This window comes from Meriones unguiculatus, chromosome 7 (assembly GCF_030254825.1).
Source record: "Meriones unguiculatus strain TT.TT164.6M chromosome 7, Bangor_MerUng_6.1, whole genome shotgun sequence".
Lineage (NCBI taxonomy): Eukaryota > Metazoa > Chordata > Mammalia > Rodentia > Muridae > Meriones > Meriones unguiculatus.
The window spans coordinates 60,398,869-60,418,943 of NC_083355.1; the positions used below are offsets into that span (position 1 = coordinate 60,398,869).

The window sequence follows — 20,075 nt, forward strand, 5'->3', positions numbered from 1 at the left end:
TGTAGTCCTAGCTGTGTCCTGCAAGTCACTCTAAAGACCTGGCTGGCCGTCAATTCAGAGATGGTGACTGCCTCTGCCTTCCAAGTGCTGGGATTAAAGTTGTGCACCATCACACCTGGCTTAATAGGTTTTTTTGTTTGTTTGTTTTTAATACTTCACGTCCTAAAAGAAGAAAAATTTTAACTTGAGGAATTAAAACTTAACGAAGAGTCTCATCAAATATTATGCTTTAAAATAAGTGGTTTTAGAGAGATCAACAAAGACTTGAATATTTCAGGATTACAGCAGTAAGTTGCCACAAATATTGATGTGAACAGAGCTTTTTTTTTTTAATCTAGAGGAAAATAATTTAATATTACGCTTCGAATTTTATATCCACTAAATAGGTGTTGTGCCCTGGGGTGCACTATAACAGGCAGAATTTTACAGTCGGAAAAGCCACCAGTTTTCCAGGAGCTACTTCACATACATAAAACCACTCTCCTTATCCAACACCAGCGATGATCTGCTTATTGTCAGTGAAGACTGCTTAACCTCGAGTTCCATTACGCGTATTTCAAGTTTAATTCCACTTTTATGACCAAAATAAATAACAACAAGAACCTGGTTCGCTGTCCAAAGGAAGGTCTGTTCTTTCAGTGGCTTCTTCACATAGCCCTCTTTCAGAGCCTGCATTTGAGGGTTGCTGCTACTGCAGCTCCGTCCCACTCTCCCCAAATGACAGCAAGAGAAGTGGCGGGTAAAAGGAAGGTTAGGAAGAACAAAGCCACAACTCCAGTAATCCAAGATAGCAAGTACAAGCGCCAAAATTGACGACGGACGCGTCGATCATACAGTCTCCTGATCACACAGATGGGCAAATCACTACTGCAGGCCCCTTCAAACCTTCCTCTTAGGGCTAATTTGTTCTCCAGAAAGCCCTAACGGCCGCAACCCAGAGACACCCGCCCAGAACTACGCCAGGGCCCAGCCTGGGAGGCCGAGGCCCCGCCCCCTTAGGGGCGGTGCTTTGGAACTTCCCCTGGAACCAGCGCTGGTACCGAGCTTACCAGAGCGGAAGCAGCTCGGCTGGTGCTCCGGAAGCAGTAGCCATAACTTCCGGGAGGGGCTTGTGTGCTTGGTGTGGGTGCTACGGGGTGCAGACTGTCTTTGAAATAGTGGGAACGCCATGTCCCGTGGTTCCAGCGCCGGTTTTGACCGTCACATTACTATTTTCTCTCCCGAGGGCCGACTCTACCAAGTTGGTGAGTGAACGAGGGCCACCTGTGGGACACCTGAATTGCTCTGTCATGCTTCGGCCTGGAGCGAGCAGACGCGGCCCAAGTATAGTGTGGGGCTTGGAGCAGGGCCTGAGCCAGGAAAGAAGGATCGAGGTCGGGTTCAGTCTCGGGTTCCCACTCCCGTCTGCAAGCGGACCTTGAGGCTGAAACCAAAGCCCGTTTCTCTCCAGGAGCCCCTCACTGTCCAGACACAGAGTTAAAGTATTGTACTGTAATGCCTGCCTCTGGCGTCCGGAGTCCCCGTGGCTCAGTGGTTCGACCCTTTAATACAGTTCCTCGTGTTGTAATGACCTCCAACCATAAACTTGTTTTCGTTGCTACTTCAGAACTCCTTTTGTCACTGTTATGAATCGTAATGTAAATATCTGTGTTTTCCGATGGTATTAGGCGTCCCTGTGAAAGGGTTTTCGTACCGCAAAGGGGTCACGACCCATATGTTGAGAACCACTGCGTAGCTGCATTGTACCCAGAGCCCGAGTCTTCCCTTCGCTGAGAGCGATTGGTTCCTTAACCATCCAGCTAAAACTCACACATCCTCCTTTGCAGTATAGGCTTGCTTTGTGGTCAGTTTTATACAAGTATGCAAAGCCCTTCCAGACACCACTGGTTCTAGAAAAGAGGTAAATGTCACTCGTCCCTTCTGAAGCCCACAGCTTAACGGAAGTGACAGAGAAACAAACGAATAAAAAAGTGCAGATTTACAAGTATTTGCAAAATTCAAACTTTCGAGATAAAGAAATAGTAATAAACTGCTCTAGAAGCTGGCACGCCGATTTTAGCCCCCATCTCTATAAATGTTTTTACAGTGTAAAAGCTGAGTCTCAGTCTAGTTGAGGCACAGTTAGTCTTTACTAAAGTTGGAATTACAGAACAGACTTTTAAACTCTTGCCATAGAAAACTTAGTGTCAGAAGGGCCTGCTATACATCTTGTCCATAATTCTTTTTTTTTAATAAGTCTTTTATCTCAGGGTCTTGGTGAGGAAAGGGGTACTGTCTTGGGTGAAAATCCCAGAGTTGCCCAGTAAATGGAGTTCTGCTCATCTATAAAGTTTAGAAGGGACATTAAAGAGACTGGCCTGCTCCGTATTGTAGCTACATGTAATGTGGCAAGAACCATATCATATAAGTCATTTGGTAACCCATTTAATTCACCTTATTTGAAAGTTATGATAAAAGAGTTAATGACCCTGATCAAGGATTTTTTTATTTTCAGTGTTTATTCCTGAGTTTGACAGACTTTTTCTGTATTAGATTATTGTTTGAGGTTTTGTTTTGCGTTTTTAAAGTTTGTGAACAGAAAAAGCTACACTTAGACATCTATTTTGTTTCTGTAAACTACTTGGAAAAAATTGGCCATAAAACAATTTCAGTGCTGCTTTTTTTTTCTTCAGTGCTTCTTAAATTTGGTGAATAGAAAGGCTGAATATATAGTGTCATTTTAGTAGGATTTGGGAGAGAAAATGTAGTTCAAAGCAAATTTACTATGTAGACAGTGATTGTAACCAGTGCCTTGTTGAATAACATTCCTTCTGTGACTCAGGACATCAGTCAGGTTTGTTAAGAAAAAGAAAGTGAAAGAATAGCATGAGCAAGCAATACAGTGGTGCAGAGCTCATGCTTGGAGCCATACCTGGATTAAGGAACCTGCTGTGCTCCATACTAGCTGGCCTGAGCAAGTATATAATCCACGCTCAAATTCTGTTTGCAAAATTGGGCTAATAATTCCTCCTCTTGTGATTGTTTGGAGGATTCAGTTAGACAATGCATATATTGCTTAAATATATGTGTACTGTTAAATATTGAGCATTTGGTATAACAGAATGCCTGTTTGATTCTCTGACTTTAAATCTGTTAAATTAGTCCCTCTATAAAGAATCCCTTTCTGTGAGTCTTATCTTGCTTAGTTTGCTAGTGAAGTTTATGCATCTCTTCACAATATTATTGTAAATGCTCTGTATTAGGCTAAACTTCAGACTTACCCAGAGACACGGGTTCTAAGAACTCTAAAAATGAGAACATTGTTAATCTAGACAGCTGTAGAATAATATAACAAAAAATGGAGTGGTGATAAGGGAAGTAAGTATTAATAGACGGTTCCTAATTTGCTAGAGTTTAAGGCTCAGAGATACTGCAGGGGCTTGGGGTGGGCCTCAGTGTTTTCCTAGCATTTAGTTCCCAACACCAAAAATAGTCTAGCAGCGATCAAGGGATAAATTTAAATTACTAAGAATAATTATAAACATCTGTAATTTTAACAGTGGCAGTAAAGAAATAACACTTTGGTAACTTGAATTTTTTTCTTTAGACCTTGAAATAGCACTTTTTAAAAATTACATTTTATTTATTTTGTGTGTAGCAGTCAGAGGACCACCCTCAGGAGTCAGTTCTCTCTTCCACCATGTAGGTCCTGGGAATCAACTCAGGGTGTCCTGCTTGCCAGCAGATGACTTTACCCACTGAGCCTGCTGTCCGGCCCTAAAATATCCCACTCCACTCTGTGTATGCCTGCCTACCTGCCTGCCTGTTTGTCTACCACCCAACATGGGTACTCAGGTTCTCTGCAAGATAATATGCTCTTAACCCTTGAGCCATCTCTAGCCTCTGAAAGGATGTTGTGCTGTCTGTGTGTGTGTTTGGATGTTCGTGGTGTACGTATGTGTATGTCAGTCAAAGGGTGGTTCTCTCAACCACGTGGGTCTCAGGATGTAAACTCAGGTTGCTGTGTCTGGCTGTGGGTGCCTTTACTCGATGTGCCAACTCTCTGGCCCCGAAATGTTTTTTCCTTAATTTAAGGTTTGGGATGTAGCTCTGTGATTATAGCATCTGAGAAAAAGATGGGGTGGGGTCCAGAGGAACAGAGGAGTGTGTTAATTTATGTATAATTCTATGTGTGTTCACATACACAGCATTTACAGTATTGTATGTAGCAGTCAGAGGACCCCCCTCAGGAGTCAGTTCTCTCTTCCACCATGTAGGTCCTGGGAATCAACTCTGGAAGTTGTGTGAAATGATTATGTCGCCTTCAGACTTAGGGAAACAGCAGAACATTTTTTTTTTTTTATGGTTTGTTTTTGTTTTTGTTTTGTCTGTATAAGTTTTTTGAGACAGGGTTTCTCTGTGTAACAGTCCTGGAACTCGCTTTGTAGACCAGACTGGCATCTTCTGTTTTTTAATAAAATAACCAAACTTCACAGACTATTTGTATCTTTCATTTTAACTTTCCAACTCTTGTTTATGTAGGAAGAGGAAATTAAATTATATCCTCAAAGTCAGTACAGCATTTGAAAGAGAAAGAGTCTCCCATTGCGTTGCTAATCAGTAGCACCTCAGAATCACTTTTGTGAAGCCTGGTGGGTTGTGCTTCTCTGCTCTTTGCTGATAGTACAGTGTGAGCTGTGTGCACTGAGCCATTCATGACCTGGTGTTGTTTGCTTGTTCTGAACTTTTGTTGTAGTCCACATAGAACCATTCATAGCCAGCCCACTTCCCCGCTGAAGTCCATAAATGAAAAGTTGAAGGAACGGTAGGAATTGTGGGAAGTTTCTCTTAAACATTGTTTAAGAGACTACTATGGGGAAGTCCTTATATTCAAGGCAGCTGTTTTCTAGCTCCATAGTTTCTGAGCAGGGGAGGGATTTAGATCTTGTTTTTAAAGATTGGTTTTTGTTTTTTTATCTGGCAGTGCTGGCACGTGCCTTTAATTTCAGCACTTGGGAGGCAGAGGCAGGCGGATCTCTTGAGTTTGAGCTCAGCCTGGTCTACAGAGTGAGTTCCAGAACAGCCAGGGCTATGTAGGGAAACCCTGTCTCAGACAGACGGATTTGTTTCCTTTTCTGTGTGAGTTTGCACGCGTGTGTGCTTCCAGGTGCCTGCAGAAGAGTGCGACGGGAGCTCTGAGAAGCAGCCAGTGCTCTAGAGCATCCCTGCAGTTTTCATCTTACTCGCTTGTTTTCTATTGAGCATGAGAAGCACACTGTGTGTGGCAGGTTTGGTTTTGTTGCGCTTTGTGTGGTGTGTGCACACTCCACACTCAGAAGACGTCAGAGATCTTGCTCCTTCAGATTCTTCCTATTCCTTAGGATGGGCTCTTGCTGAACCTGCAAGTAGGCTGGCCACTGGCCCGGTGATGGTCCTGTCACCTGCCACATACACTCAGGGGTTACCTGTGACCTATGCGCGTGCTGGGTTGCTGAAGTCAGGTTCTCATACATACACAGCAAACGTTCTTGCCTGTTGAGCCATCTTCCTAACCCAGGTTTTAGAGAGGGAGTGTGTGGAGGTCGGAGAGCTTGCAGGAGTTACTTACCATGTGGAATCTGGGGATCAAACTCAGCTCATCAGGCTTTGTCCGAAGTATTTATCTGCTGAGCCACCTTGAAGGCCTTAAGTGGGTTTTTGTTTGTTTTGTTGTGTTGTGTATTTGAGCCTGGCTTTGAACTTGAAGCAATACTCTTGCCTTAGCCTCCCCAGCGCTGAGATTGTAGGCATGCGCCACTACACCCAGCCATTTTTTAATGTGTATAAAACGACAGTTTCAAGGGCTGGGCCGCAAATAAACAAACAAAAAAATAAAATAAAATAAAATAAGCTGGGTCAGGTTTGTTGGTGCATATGCTAGACAGATATCCATGATTTCAAAACTAGCCAGGGCTACACAAACTCTGCCTCCAAAATAAAATAAAAACCTAAGTTAAAAAGCCAAGCATGGGCTGGAGAGATGGTTCAGTGGTTAAGAACACTGTCTGCTCTTCCAGAGGACCTGGGTTCAATTCCCAGTACCCACATGACAGCTCATAGTTGTCTGTAACTCCAGTTCAGTGGATCTGACACCCTCACACCAATGCACACAAAATTAAAAAAAAAATACATATATATATATATATATATAAAAGCCAAGCATGGTAGGTGGTATGTGTTTGTAATCTTTGTAGCCCTAGGTCTGGGCTTGCAGAGACCGGCAGTTCCCTGGCACTTGCTGGCTAGCCAGCCTAGCATACTTTGCAAGCCCCAGGGCAGTGAGAGACTCAATCTCAGAAGAACAAGGTGGACAGTCCTGAGGAATTAATGACACCTAAGATTATCCTCTGGCCATCACATGTGCCTCTACCCTGCACACATGCACACGGAAGACTCAGTTGGATCTTTACTTTTTTTTTATTTTTTTTAATCATGTGTATGTGTGGGTATGTGCATATGAGTATAGGTGCCCATGTTCTTAAACAATGCCCTTGAACCCATGGGCTTTCTACCTCAACCTTGGTATTGGAATTATAGGCCAAGGCTATCATAGCCAGCTTCTTTTGGGGGATTTTTTTTTTCAGATCCTGTATTTTTCAGTGCTATAATTTCCTTTTTAAAATGTATTGCTTTGAGTGTGTGTGTGTGCGCGCGCGCGCTACACTGAACCAGGTGGTGTTGAGAGGAGAGCTTTATGGAGTTTGTTCTTTCCTTCTGCGTTATGATGTCAGTCTGAACTTGAGTCTGTAGGTGCACTAGTTAGGTTCCATTGCTTTGACAAAAACAACTTGGGGAGGGAGCAGTCTATATGGCGAACACTTTATGATGGTGGCCATTAACTGTGGGGAGTTACGGGCTCAACAGAAGCTGTGGAAGAACGTTGAATACTTGTGTTTCTTATCCTGGTCACTTATGGAGCGTCTGGCTAGTCCTCAGGACCAGTGTCCATAGTATCACTTAAAGACAGGATTTTGAGATTGTCTACTGTGTAACAAAATTTAAGTCATTACTGGTATTATCAGTAATTTTTTAAAAATTATCTTCTGAGCTGAGTGTTGGTGGCACACGCCTTAAATCCCAGCATTCTTGAGGCAGAGGAAGGCAGATTCTCTGTGAGTTTGAGGCCAGCCTGGTCTACAGAGAGAGGATGGTCAGGGCTACACTGAGAAATCCTGTCCTAAAAAAGAAAAAAAAATTTTTTTTTCTTTTGTATTTTCTATATTAACACAGAAAATGATAATCTTCTAATCTTATCTCCTCAGAGATGGTCATTATCAAGTAAATGTGATAGAAAGTAGTCAGTGTTTTGTTCCCATCTTGGTACCAGTTTTTAAAAACAGATGCATTGGCGTAGCTAGAAGTGCATAGCCTAGTTTGTAATAAACTAAAGAATCAAAATTTGGTGCTTGCACGTAATGAAAATTCAGTGAAATAAAAATGGGAAGTAAAAATTCAGTACAAATAAAATAGGAAGAAATGGAGCTGCTTTGACTCTTTATTGACATTTTTATTATTTTGACTTTACTTCCCTTGGTTGCCATTCCACATTCATGCAGCTTAACGTCATTGTTTTAATGACAGTTTCTTAATTCCACTGAAAGAATTTGAGAAATTATCTCACTGTAGCTAGACATGGTGTTACATGCTTTTAATCCCAGCATTCAGGAAGTCCAGACCAGCCAGGGCTACGTAACGAGATCACGTCTCAAAATTATTCTACTTTTTTTTTTTTTTTTTAAAGACAAGTCTTTTGTATCTCAGGCTGCCTTCCTACACAAGGATGACCTTGAGTTTCTGCTCCTGTCTCTGTCCGCCAATGCTAACTTCTAGTCACCACACTCAAGTTGATCTAGTATTATGTGCATAAGCTGGCACTCTACCAACTGAACTACGTCCCCAGCCCCTATTCCACCTTAAAAAACAAAAACAAAAACCAGCAACGTGTTTTGTTTTCCAGAATATGCTTTCAAGGCTATTAACCAGGGTGGACTTACATCTGTAGCTGTAAGAGGAAAGGACTGCGCAGTCATTGTCACACAGAAGAAAGTACCCGTAAGTAATGCTGCCCAGGAGTTCAATTGCTACAAAATAAAGTGTAAGACTCTTTCGTCATTTTGAGAAGAGTTCTGTTACTGCCTATTCTCCTTAGCACTAATTTTGGTTTGACTTAGCTTTTTTCCTAATCGTTCAAGGAACAGTGGGTAGCTGTGGATGGTGTGGGAGTAGACAGAAGGAGCACATCCAACTTTGTAATAAATGATAAAAAAAATGGAGTGAGATTTCTAAGTCCTTTGATTTCTGGGACCCTAAATCCACAGAAAGCATCTAGAAAAAACATCTTCCTGTGCCCCCTTTTTGAAAGATTGGTTTTAACTATAAAATGAACAGAACATACATGTCTCATAACTCCTATTTTACAGTTTATTGTTACAGTTTTATACTGTTGGTTTTTTTATAACTGCACAGAGGCCTGTGGACTTTAAAATGAAATGGTCATGATTTATTTTGTTCATTAGGACAAATTACTGGATTCCAGCACAGTAACTCACTTGTTCAAGATAACTGAAAACATTGGCTGTGTGATGACTGGAATGACAGGTATTGGCAATTAGTCACCTTCTTGGAAAAACAAGCCTGATGTTATTTCCTTCCGAATTATTTTGTATTTGTATTTATGTATTTGTTTTCACATTTACTTATGGATGTATAGTATATAGCATAAAGTGTATAGTAAAGCCTTTGTGTCTGGCTTTGAGTGAAATGTTTCAGCAAAGCCTTTGTTGTGTTTGGGTCAATCAGTAGAGGCTGAGAAATTGTTTTAAGACTGGTTGAGCCTTGATTCTCTGGAGAATCTGCACTCAGTGCTACTTGAGAGCTTGCAGCTGCACCTGAGACACGCCTGGCAAACCTGGAGTTCTTTTGAGTATGGCTAGCCATGGTCAAAGGGACTGAAATTTGTGTGGGTTGTCTGCTCTCACAGGCAGTGAGGGGAAGATAAACTAACTGAGTGAGCTAGCTAGGTATCGGTCTTTTCCAGTAAAGCTGAACCCCTCTGCTCCATTGGAAAATGAAGGCTGAGCATCTTGGTGAGCTTCATTTTCTACTGCGGCGTTTATGACCAACATCATCAATAATGTGTGTGGAGGGGTGTGCTTTGTCATGGCATGTGTGAGGTCAGAAGGCGACCTGTGGAAGTGGGCTTTCTCTAACATAGAGTTTCCAAGAATGAGGCAGGTCATCAAGCACAGCGGGCACCTTACTTGCCAGCCCTGTGTTTTGTGCTCTGAAGATACCTTAGTGCCTGATTTGGGGGAGTTCTGAGTAGAGTCACTGTCTTCTGAGGTTAGTATTAATTGTACAAGCGTGCTCACTTGTGCATGTGCTTGTGGAGGCCGGAGGTTGACTTCTGTCTCTTACCCAATTACTTTCCATCTTACTTTTGAGATAATTTCTCTCCCCAAATCTGGATCTCTATTTTAACTAGACTGTTTGGCTAGCAAACCCTCAGGATCATCTTTCTATTTCCATCTCTCTCTCTCTCTCTTACACACACACACACACACACACACACACACACACACCCTACCTCTCCAGGGTTACAGGTGCATAACTAGCTTTTACATGGCTACTAGGGATCCGAACTTAGGTCCTTGGGTTTGCACAGGATTTTATCCGCTGATTTCCCCACCCCCTAGTATCAATATTTTAAGACTGTGGTGAATTTGGTTTGTTGTTCAGTTAGTTAGTATAGTTGACTGATTGGTATTTTGTTTTATTTTGTTTGTTTGCTTGTTTGTTTGTTTGAAATAGGGTCTGGAACTCATTGTGTAGACCAGACTGGTCTGATAGTCTCCTGCCTCTGCCTCCTGAATGCTGGGATTAAAAGTGTTTGCCACCATATCTGGCTGAAAGTTGGGTTTTTGAGACAACATCTTGCAGTACAGCTCAGGCTAGCTTCAAATTCAATAATTGTCCTCGTCAGCCTTCTGAGCACTGGATCACAGGAGTAGACTAACCATTTCTGGCTTGTGAGCTATTTTGAAATTGTAAGTATAATAATTAGGTCTTTATGCTGCTACTAGTGAATCTGGAGCTTTCATAGACACTGCATCTCACATGTGCTTAGTCATTTTTTTTAAATATATATTTTTATTTATTTATTATGTATACAATGTTCTATCTGCATATACACTTGCATGCCAGAAGAGGACACTGGATCTTATTATAGATGGTTGTGAGCCACCATGTGGTTGCTGGGAATTGAACTCAGGACCTCTGAAAGAGCAGGCAGTACTCTTAACCTCTGAGCCATCTCTCCAGCCCCGTGCTTAGTCATTTAAATGTATCTAAATAATCACTCTTTCTCAGATCTAGGTATGACAGTAGTTAGGAGTGAGTGAAATTTCTGTAAAATTTACTTTAAAGGAAAATTCACACCTAAGACATAAAGGTGAAGAAGTTATTCTCCTTAATGTATGTTCTTTAGGAGGCTAGAGAGCTAGTTCAAGGATTAATAGCCCTTGCTGCTGCAGAGGACCCAAGTACCCAGCACCCACAGAGCATGCCTGTGATCTCTTCTGGCTTCTGGGGGCACTTGGCACACCTGTGGAACACATGTAATCAGACAAACATACACATAAAATTAAAAATAACTATTTCTCCCTAGGCAGTTTTAAGTTATTAACTTTTTGTCTTGTTTTTGGTGTTTCGAGACAAGTTTCTCTGTGTAACCTTCGCTGTCCTGGAACTCACTTTGTATAGACCAGGCTGCCCTTGAACTCCGAGACCTGCCTGCCTCTGTCTCTCAAGTGCTGGGGTTAAAGGTATGCACCACCATCTCCCAGCCATTATTGGACTTTTTTATTATTACATTTATTTGCGCACATATATGCCATGAAGCGTGTGTAGAGGTCAGAGAACAACTTGTGAGAGTTGTTTCTCTCCTTCCACACTGCGTCCTGGGATCAAACTCAACGCCCTCCGATTTGGCAGTAGCCCCTTTATTTGCTGAGCCATCTTGCTAGCCCAAGTTACTAGATTCTGGTAGAAACCATTTTGACTGCTTGTGAAGGTCTTGATGTAAAAGAGCAAGATGGTATAAAAATTTAGCTTCGTGTTTGTGTGGTTTTTTTGTTTGCTTTGATTTTGGTTTTTCAAGCTGGGGTTTCTCTGTGTAGCCTTGGCTGTCCTGGACTTGCCTTGTATACCCAGGCTGGCCTCAAACTTATCAGTCTGCCTGCCTCTGTCTCCCAAGTGCTGGGGTTAAAGGCGTGTGCCGCCACCACCACCTGGCTAGCTTCATGGTTTAGTATCTCTGTCTCCTCTCTTTTTTTTTTTTTTTGAGATAGGGTTTCTCTGTGTAGCCTTGGCTGTCTTGGAATCTCTGTATAGGCAAGGCTAGCTAGCCTCAAACTCACAGTGATTCTCCTTCCTCTGCCTCCCTGAGTGCTGGGACTAAAGGCATGTGCCGCCATGTCTGGCTTCTGGCTTCTCTTTCTTTTTTTACATGTGCTCCATGCCAAGTCACTGTTCATTATTATGAGAAAAGGCCATGGTGGACTTTTATACTGTCCTTCCATAACTTGTACTTGAAATAAACATGGTTATCTATGATCGAGAAATAGACTTTTGGGTTCATTCTGACTCTAAAGTGATAACTCTTTGGGGTTTTCTTTATTCATTAAGCTGACAGCAGATCCCAGGTACAGAGGGCACGCTATGAGGCAGCTAATTGGAAATACAAATATGGCTATGAGATTCCTGTGGACATGCTATGTAAAAGGATCGCTGATATTTCTCAAGTCTACACACAGAATGCTGAAATGAGGCCGCTTGGTTGTTGTAAGTATGCTCAGAAGTCTTCTAAAGAATTGAGTTTTAATTGTCTTTAGAGAGCTTGTATAAAGAAACTGAGGACATACTTGGGGTCTGAACATGTATTTTGAAATTGCAGCTTTGAGTTCTGTTTTTAATTTTTTTTAATCAAAATATTTCTGTTTAGAATATGTGATCTGAAAGTCCCATTTGATTAGGTTGTTGTAATGGGGTTCTTGTGTACTTTCAGATTATTAATTCTGTGAAGCTTTAGCAGGCATTTTAACAGTGTCAGTGCCACTTTTGATCATAGGGTAAAGAATTGGGATAACATAGAGGCTTATGGTTTCTTTTTTGGTTTTGTTTTTTTTTTTGAGACAGGGTTTCTCTGTAGCCATGGCTGTCTTGGAACTTGCTCTGTAAACTAGGCTGGCCTCCAACTCTGAGATCTGCCTGCCTCTGTCTCCTAAGTGCTAGGGTTAAAAGCATGCATCTGCCATCATAGTTGTTTCTAACATCATTCATTAATGAAAATTAAATGTCCCAGTCCTCCAGTCTTCCTTTTTTTTTGAGGTGCTAGGGCTCACAGCTAGGGCTGTGTTTGCTAGGCAAGTGCTCTGCAAGAGAGCCACAGGTCTTGCTCTGAGAATTAAATGTTAGCCAGGTGCGGTGGATCGCACCTGTAATCCCAGCACTCCGGGAGACAGGCAGGCAGATCTTTGTGAGTTCGAGGCTAACCTGGTCTACAAAGTGAGTCCAAGACAGCCAATGCTACACAGAGAAACCCTGTCTCAAAAAAAAAAGAAAGAAAAGAGAATTAAATGTTTCTTTTTAGCATATGATTCTGTTCACCTCTTAAATACTAGATTTCCTTTGACCTCTTATTTTTTTATATTAATTACAGTTTATTCACTTTGTATCCCAGTTACCTCTTATTTTCTTAATGTTTGGTATTTTGCCTGCATGTATTATTTCTGTGCACCATATGTGTGCCTGGCACCTGTGGAGGTTAGAATAGGGTATCAGGTCCCTAGAAGTGGAGTTATGATGGGTGTGAGCTGCCACATGGTTGCTGGGGATTGAACCCCGGTCCTCTGGAAGAACAACCAGTGCTCCTTAACTGCTGAGCCGTCTCTCCAGTCTCTGATCCCATCCCCACCCCGTACTCAGAGGGTCTTAGAGTAGTTGAGGCCCCCTTGGATTTGTGGTCCCCAGCCCCCAAGGGCTAGCTCAGGGTATGGTGTTGCCTAGCGCTCTCTTCTGCTTAGCTTCTTTTGTTCATGCTCCTCTGTGGGTCCCTTAAATGTTGTTGCTTCTCAGGCTTTGTTCTCGGGCCTTCCATTTCTTTCTTTGCTGCCTGGTTAATGACCCCAAGAGGCTTCACTTACTACCTCACCTCTGTGCTAGTTGTTTACCTGGTTTCTTAACCCAGTTCTTCCGTGTCTCAGACGCTTTGGACACTCTTGAGTCATAACTGTACGTGCACCTTCTCTTGTATAGTCGTCCACTGCTCTGGTCATCTCATTAAGTCATCAAGTTTTGTTCAGAGTATCTATTCCCTCCTCTCCTGTCACCTTCTCGTTGGCTTATTGCTGTTATTTCCTCCCTAATTTATATCTTCTGTCCCTTCTCTTTCTAGTGTGTCCTCTGTATTCAGGAATTATTTTAAAAATGAATTTTAATTGTCACAAAGACAGTGGGATCTGAGGAGACTGGTGATGGCATGGGTTTGGGTCATTTGAATAAACTTAACATGTTCAATAAAAAGCTGAACCTGTTTAAAACAACAAGCTGATATGTCCTGTTTGAAATTAACTTACCTGTTATCTAATTTATCAGTGCTAATAAAGCTACATTTTAACAGTTTTAGAAAAACAAGTCAGCTTAAAATTAGTGACCAAAATAATGACTAACAACTATATGACAGTGTAACATGTTTAATTGGAGCCCTTCTTTTTTAGGTATGATTTTAATTGGTATAGATGAAGAACAAGGCCCTCAAGTGTACAAGTGTGACCCTGCAGGCTACTACTGTGGCTTCAAAGCCACGGCAGCAGGAGTTAAACAAACAGAATCAACCAGCTTCCTTGAAAAAAAAGTGAAGAAGAAATTTGATTGGACATTTGAACAAACAGTGGAAGTAAGTTAGCCAAAAGGGAGTTGCTTTTTTTTTTTTTACTGCTCTGGAAGAGTGAGTGTTGTGTTATTGATGAAAGCTAGTTCTTAATGATGTTACAAGATCCAGGTTTGTTAGTTTAGTGGCATAGTTTATGTCATTCAGCTGGCCTGGGTTGAAAGCGTGGCTGCTTTTATTCATTTATTTCTATCTTAATATATGTAAAATAATAGTCAGTAAACACAAAATGGGAAAATAAGAATCAAGTCATGATTAATAGAATCGTTGGGTTTAAACTTTTTGTATAACAAAAGTAAACACTTAAGATTTGGTAATAATTGTTAACATTTGTTTTTGGGCTACACAGAGAAACCCTGTTTCCAAAAAAAAAAAAAGATTTTGTTTTTATGTGTTTGCATGCATGTGTGTCTGCATCTGCCATGATACTCATGGAAGTCAAGACCATTTTTCAGGAGTCAGCTCTTCTCTGCCACAGGGTTCCAGGGATCGAACTCAAGTTGTTAGATTTGGTAGTGAGCACCTTTACCCACTGAGCTGTCATGCTGATCCATGGTCCTAAATAAAAGCCACTACAAACCAAGTTCTTGGAAAGCAGATTGTTTCCTAGTAAAAGAATGTGTGTGCAGAGGCCTGGAAGGAGCTCAGTCGATAAAGCTGTTGTCTTGTAAACAAGATCTCAGCTCAGAACCTACATTGCAAACATGTAGAACCTACTTACTGTAGCACATGTTTCTCGTGGTAGCATTGCCAGCCAGCCCACCTGGCGTGGTCAGTTCAGGCCACTGAGAAACCCTGTCTTCGAGGTTGTCCTGACATTCACACCTGCATACTCTTAAAAAAAGCTTTTATAAACTGGCTATGATGGTGTGCATCTGTAATCCCAGCATGAGGGAGGCAGAGTTGTTAGGATCACTGTAAGTTTGAGGCCAGCCTGGTTACATCGTTAGTTCCAGGCCAGGAAGGGCTGCAAAGCAAGGCCCTTTCTCAAAACGTAGATAAATAAATTTATAATTGTTTAATAATTTCTTATACTGAAAGAAATACAAAATAAGTTAGTTCTTATCTACAATATAGGCTAGTATGTCTTCTTTAAATGTTTCTTAAATTATAATTTATAGTTTTATTAATCACATCAGATATAAAACCATTTAGAATTTTTTTTTTTTCTTTTTAAAGTTTTCAAGACATGCTTTCTCTGTGTAGTCTTGTACTGGACTTGATTTATAGACCAGGCTGTCCTTGAACTCACAGAGATCCTCCTGCCTCTGCCTCCCTGAGTGCTGGGATCACAGGTGTGTGCCACCTACTTGGCTCATTTAGAACATTTTTAATTTGCCATAAACATTTTAAAGGTACAGTCACCAATCTGAGTGACTGAATCATTCCTTAGTCTGTTTTACACCACGTGTTAAGTGTAGTTCTGTTTATATTGGTCATCAAGCAAATGATTTCAATTGATTGTTTGTTTGAGGCATGGTCTCTCAGTGTAGCTAGCCCTAGCTGTCCTAGAACTCACTCCGTAGACCAGGCTGCCCTCAAACGAAGAGATCTACCTGCCTCTGTCTCCCAAATGCTGGGATTAAAGGTGTGCACCACTACACTGGACTGCAAATAAATTTTTATGTACTCTATCTATGTTGTTTGATAAGCTCCTTTAATTTATGGCTATTTAGTAGAAGTAGGTTTATGTCAGCAGTTTGATGGTAGCATCCCAATAGGACTGCGTCACTAAAACACGGAAGCAAGTGTCTTGTGTTACTAATAAGCTTGGGTTAGGGACTGTTGGTAGCTGGAAAGCATTCTGTTTTAATGCTGACATCTTTTTCAGACTGCAATTACATGCCTGTCTACTGTTCTATCGATTGATTTCAAACCTTCAGAAATAGAAGTTGGAGTAGTTACAGTTGAAAACCCTAAATTCAGGTGAGTTGTGTTTTTAGCCATGTGTTAAATTCTAGACTTAAAAAGCCAGGGTTCCTTCATGTTATATATATTTGTATATGGTGATATGGTGATGAGATGGGATTCTATTTTTCCACAGTATCTGAGGGATCTATTTCAAAACGTCTTAGAATTAGTGGTTCATACTTGTAGTCTCAGCATTGCAGAGATTACAAAGTCAAGGGCCAGCCTGGCCCATATCACTAAAAATCCTGTCTCATAAAAACAAATGACTAAAGGGTAGCTATGCAGAAAAGTGCTTAGCCCGCATGTTCTAGAGTCATGGGTTCAATCCTAGCACTGTAAAAACAAAACCTTGTTTGAAGTCTCTTAAAACAAAAGCAATTTTTCTCCCTCTTCCAAGTAACTATCTCCAACACCAGCGATGACACAAAAGTTAGCCTTTGTACAAGAAGTGAAATGAGCAAATGCAGCTTGGCCGAGTGCTGGCCTGAGTGCACACTGCCCTAGACACAACACATGAGGAGACAAACAGGCGGGAAGGACTTCAGGCTTCTGTTTTTCATTTGAAGCCAATAGAAGCCATTCCAAAGTAGGAATTCTCTGGTGGAACTGGTTACTGCGTCAGGGAGCTCCACAGGGCGATAGGAAACGCTAACGCACAGTTGCTTGTATGTTACTACCAGCTATGCCTTAGCCTCCACACATCGGCTTGCATGGCCCAAGCGTGCTGGTCGCTTAATCAGTCAGCTTGTCCTAGCAAACTGCTCTGTGACATCATACATGCACAGGGACACCGAGCTGCGGAGGTGTTTACCTGTTGGGTGTCTCCTCCTGGTCCACCTCTGTGGTCGTTGTTGGCGCGGACTTGGTAAGCTAAGTTTCAGGCCTTGAAGAGTGGTTCAGTGGTGTGTTTAATTTGTTTTGTTTTGTGACACTGTCTTGGGATATAGCCCAAACTGGGTTTGAACTTTGGATCCTCCCTCAGCCTCCCACATGCTTAGGTTGCAGATGGTCTTCCATGCAGACTTGAGTCGTATGTCCTTTTCCCCCTTCAGGTCTGCTTTCTTGGTTGTCTGCGGGTGACACAACAGGAAACCCGCACAGAATTAAGAAAACAGCAGTTGCATCTAGCCTAATAATTTTTTTCTGTACAAGAAAGTTTCCTTTTTGTTTTGTTTCTTCTTGAGCCTAGTTGACCTCAGTCCCCAGGACTGGAGTTACAGTCCACCACACCCATCTGGCTTCCTTTTTTTATCACTGAAATTCCAACAGGCGCTTTATTTTCTTATCTCTTATGAAACCTTTTTACTACATCTGAATGTTATTTGCATCTTATTTTAAAGTTGAGCAAGAAACCAAGTATCTGTGTAAGCAAACCATTGTAGCTAGGCAGCAGGATGCTGTACACAGGACTGCAGTCTCAACTATTGGGCAGTTGAGGCAGGATCATAGGTTCAAGGTCAGTTCTGAGAACATAGTGAAACCTGTGTCAAAATAAAAACTTTTGTTTTGTTTTGTTTTTTTTGAAACAGAGTTTCTTTGTGAAACCTTGACTGTCCTAGAACTAGCTCTTTAGACCAGGCTAGCCTTGTACTCACAGAGATCCTCCCTGCCTCTGCCTCTCAAGTACTGAGATTAAAGGTGTGCACCACCACCACCTGCAATTAAAATGATTTTTAAAGGCTAAGAATATAACTTTTTTCCCTTTTTTTTAAATTTTTTATTAATTACACTTTATTCATTTTGTATCCCCCCATAAGCCCCTCCCTCCTCTTCTCCTGATCCCACCCTCCCTCCCCTTTCTGCATGCATGCCCTCCCCAAGTCCACTGATAGGGGAGGTCCTCCTCTCCTTCTTTCTGATCTTAGTCCATCAGTTCACATCAAAAGTGGCTGCATTGTCCTCTACTGTGGCCTGCTCCCCCCGACAGGGGGAGGTGATCAAAGAGCAGGCCAGTCAGTTCATGTCAGAGGCAGTCCCTCTTCCCATTACTATGGAACCCACTTGGACACTGAACTGTCATGGGCTACATCTGTGCAGGGGTTCTAGGTTATCTCCATGAATAGTCCTTGGTTGGAGTATGAGTCTCTGGGAAGTTCCCTGTGTTCAAATTTTCTTGTTCTGTTGCTCTCCTTGTGGAGACCCTGTCCTCTCCAGTTCTTACTATTTCCCACTTCTTACATAAAATGAGAATATAACTATTAACTGTAAGTTATGACTATAACTTAATCAGCAGCAGAAAACCTCCAGCTTTAATCCCAGTACTAGGAAGGGGGGGGCTTGTATAATTTCTAAATTCTGAGAGAGTAAATATACTTGGGTAATAACAAAGAACTACAGAAATAGCATGAGACTCTACAACTTTGTAAACTATGTCTTTCTCCAAGTTGTAAAAAAAATGTCAAATCATTTAGACAAATCTACCTAATTGTAGAAGTTTAGTAGTGAAGTTGGGCATGGTCACACATATCTCTAATTCCATATCTTAGAAGTTCAAGATCATTGTTGGCTACATAATAAGATCAGGCCAGCCTAGGCTACGTAAGTTAAGAGACCTTGTCTCAAAGCAGCAGACAGAATCCTGGCAGAGATAGGTCATGTCAGCCGTGTTGCCAGGCAACTGATTCCTTTAAGGGAGCGGTTCTCAACTGTGGGTTGCAACCCCTTTCACAGGGGTTGCCTAAGACTTTCAGAAAACACAGATATTTACATTACAATTCGTAACAGTAGCAAAATTATGGTTATGATGTAGCAACAAAAACAATTTTGGGGTCACACACAGTTGGGGTCACCACCATATGAGGAGCTGTATTAAAGGATCATAGCAATGGGACCCAGTGGTTTAAGGCAGACATTTGTATGTGCCACATGGACTGTCTTCTGGTGAGTGGGTTGGAATAGTCTTATCCGTTTATTTCGTGGAGATATTACTGAATCCAAGCAGGGTTTTGTTGGTTTTGTCATGTGTATGAGCATTCGCTCGTGTGTGAGAGGCTGCAGTTTGATGGTGTCCTCCTCCTTAGACACTGAAGGAGGAGCTCCCACGTGCTTGCTGATTCAGCTAGTTAATCTGGCATTCTTCCTTCTGAACTCTGGAATTGTAGGCATGCCTGCCCATGTCGAGATCAAAACGTCCATCTCGTGCTGTGCAGAAAGTGCTCTGTTCACTGCATGGTATCCTCAGCTCCCGTCCCCCGACAGTTCTTAAAATTTGCTTGTTTCTCATCACTCGGTTAATTCAAATTTCAGTTGTATTAGGTTTTAAGGCATTGACACCCAAACTAAATTGAACATGTTTTGTGTAACAGCTTTATATTAATTCAGTTGAAATGTTTCCACCCTTAGCTGCAATTAAGTGCTGGACCTGATATCAAAGATCACTTGCCTATGTAATGAAGTTGATGTGTCTGAGAGTTGCTGCAGTGTAATCTTGGGGAAGAGTCTTGGGCATATAGACTTTTAAAAGCCTGCTTATAAATTGGTATTTCCTGAAGTTAGTGATCCGTGGGAGGTTGTTGCACTGTCTTTTGCATGTTTGAAATTTTTCATAATAAAAGAAAGTTTTCATGTAGCTGTGGTTTGTATCTTCGCCTTTTAGGGTTCTTACAGAAGCTGAGATTGACGCGCACCTTGTAGCTCTAGCAGAGAGAGACTGAACGCTGTCATCAGTTTACCAAATCATGATGCCACTTGCCTGTGTTTGGTAACAACAGACCAATCCCTGGGTTGAAGATGGAACCTCTCCCACCCCTCCTGCCACGTGACTGGTCAGGACTCTGTATAAATAAAACAGTGCTTTTGGAAACCATTGTGTCCTGTGTTTGCTCCCTCTGGACTGAAGTGTTAAACCTTAGTACATGGCAGGCTGTAAGTGTTCGCCATCTGCATACATTTGTTTACAGAAATGCACGTCCTGTTGCCTTTTGGAACATAGGCCCCAATTCAACCAACGTGGCTTAATGAATCAACTCAGACTTGGGAGCTGACTTTGAAACTATGTTGAGTTGGTCATGTGAGACTGAGCTGTCCTGTCTATTAACACTCTTGTTCCCATGGGACAGTCCTGAGCTCAGTTCTCTGGAAGACCATACTAAAAGATGCCTTGACTGAACTCCAGACTGTTGGTTTTTTATTGTTGGTCCAGGGACTGAACCCAGCATGCTGCATGTTGCTGAGCTGCACCTCCTGCTGTCTTTTAGTA

At 41.9% G+C, this 20,075-nt stretch overlaps 1 protein-coding gene across 1 annotated transcript; it reads left to right on the forward strand.

Moving 5' to 3' along the window:
- Positions 1 to 1,055: 1,055 nt before the first annotated feature.
- Positions 1,056 to 19,679, forward strand: Psma6 (proteasome 20S subunit alpha 6). The gene is made up of 7 exons (XM_021659124.2): positions 1,056 to 1,244; positions 7,976 to 8,070; positions 8,535 to 8,616; positions 11,704 to 11,859; positions 13,794 to 13,972; positions 15,798 to 15,892; positions 19,473 to 19,679. The coding sequence occupies exons 1-7, from the start codon at positions 1,169 to 1,171 to the stop codon at positions 19,528 to 19,530; spliced, it is 741 nt and encodes a 246-aa protein (XP_021514799.1). The 5' UTR covers positions 1,056 to 1,168; the 3' UTR covers positions 19,531 to 19,679.
- Positions 19,680 to 20,075: the final 396 nt, after the last annotated feature.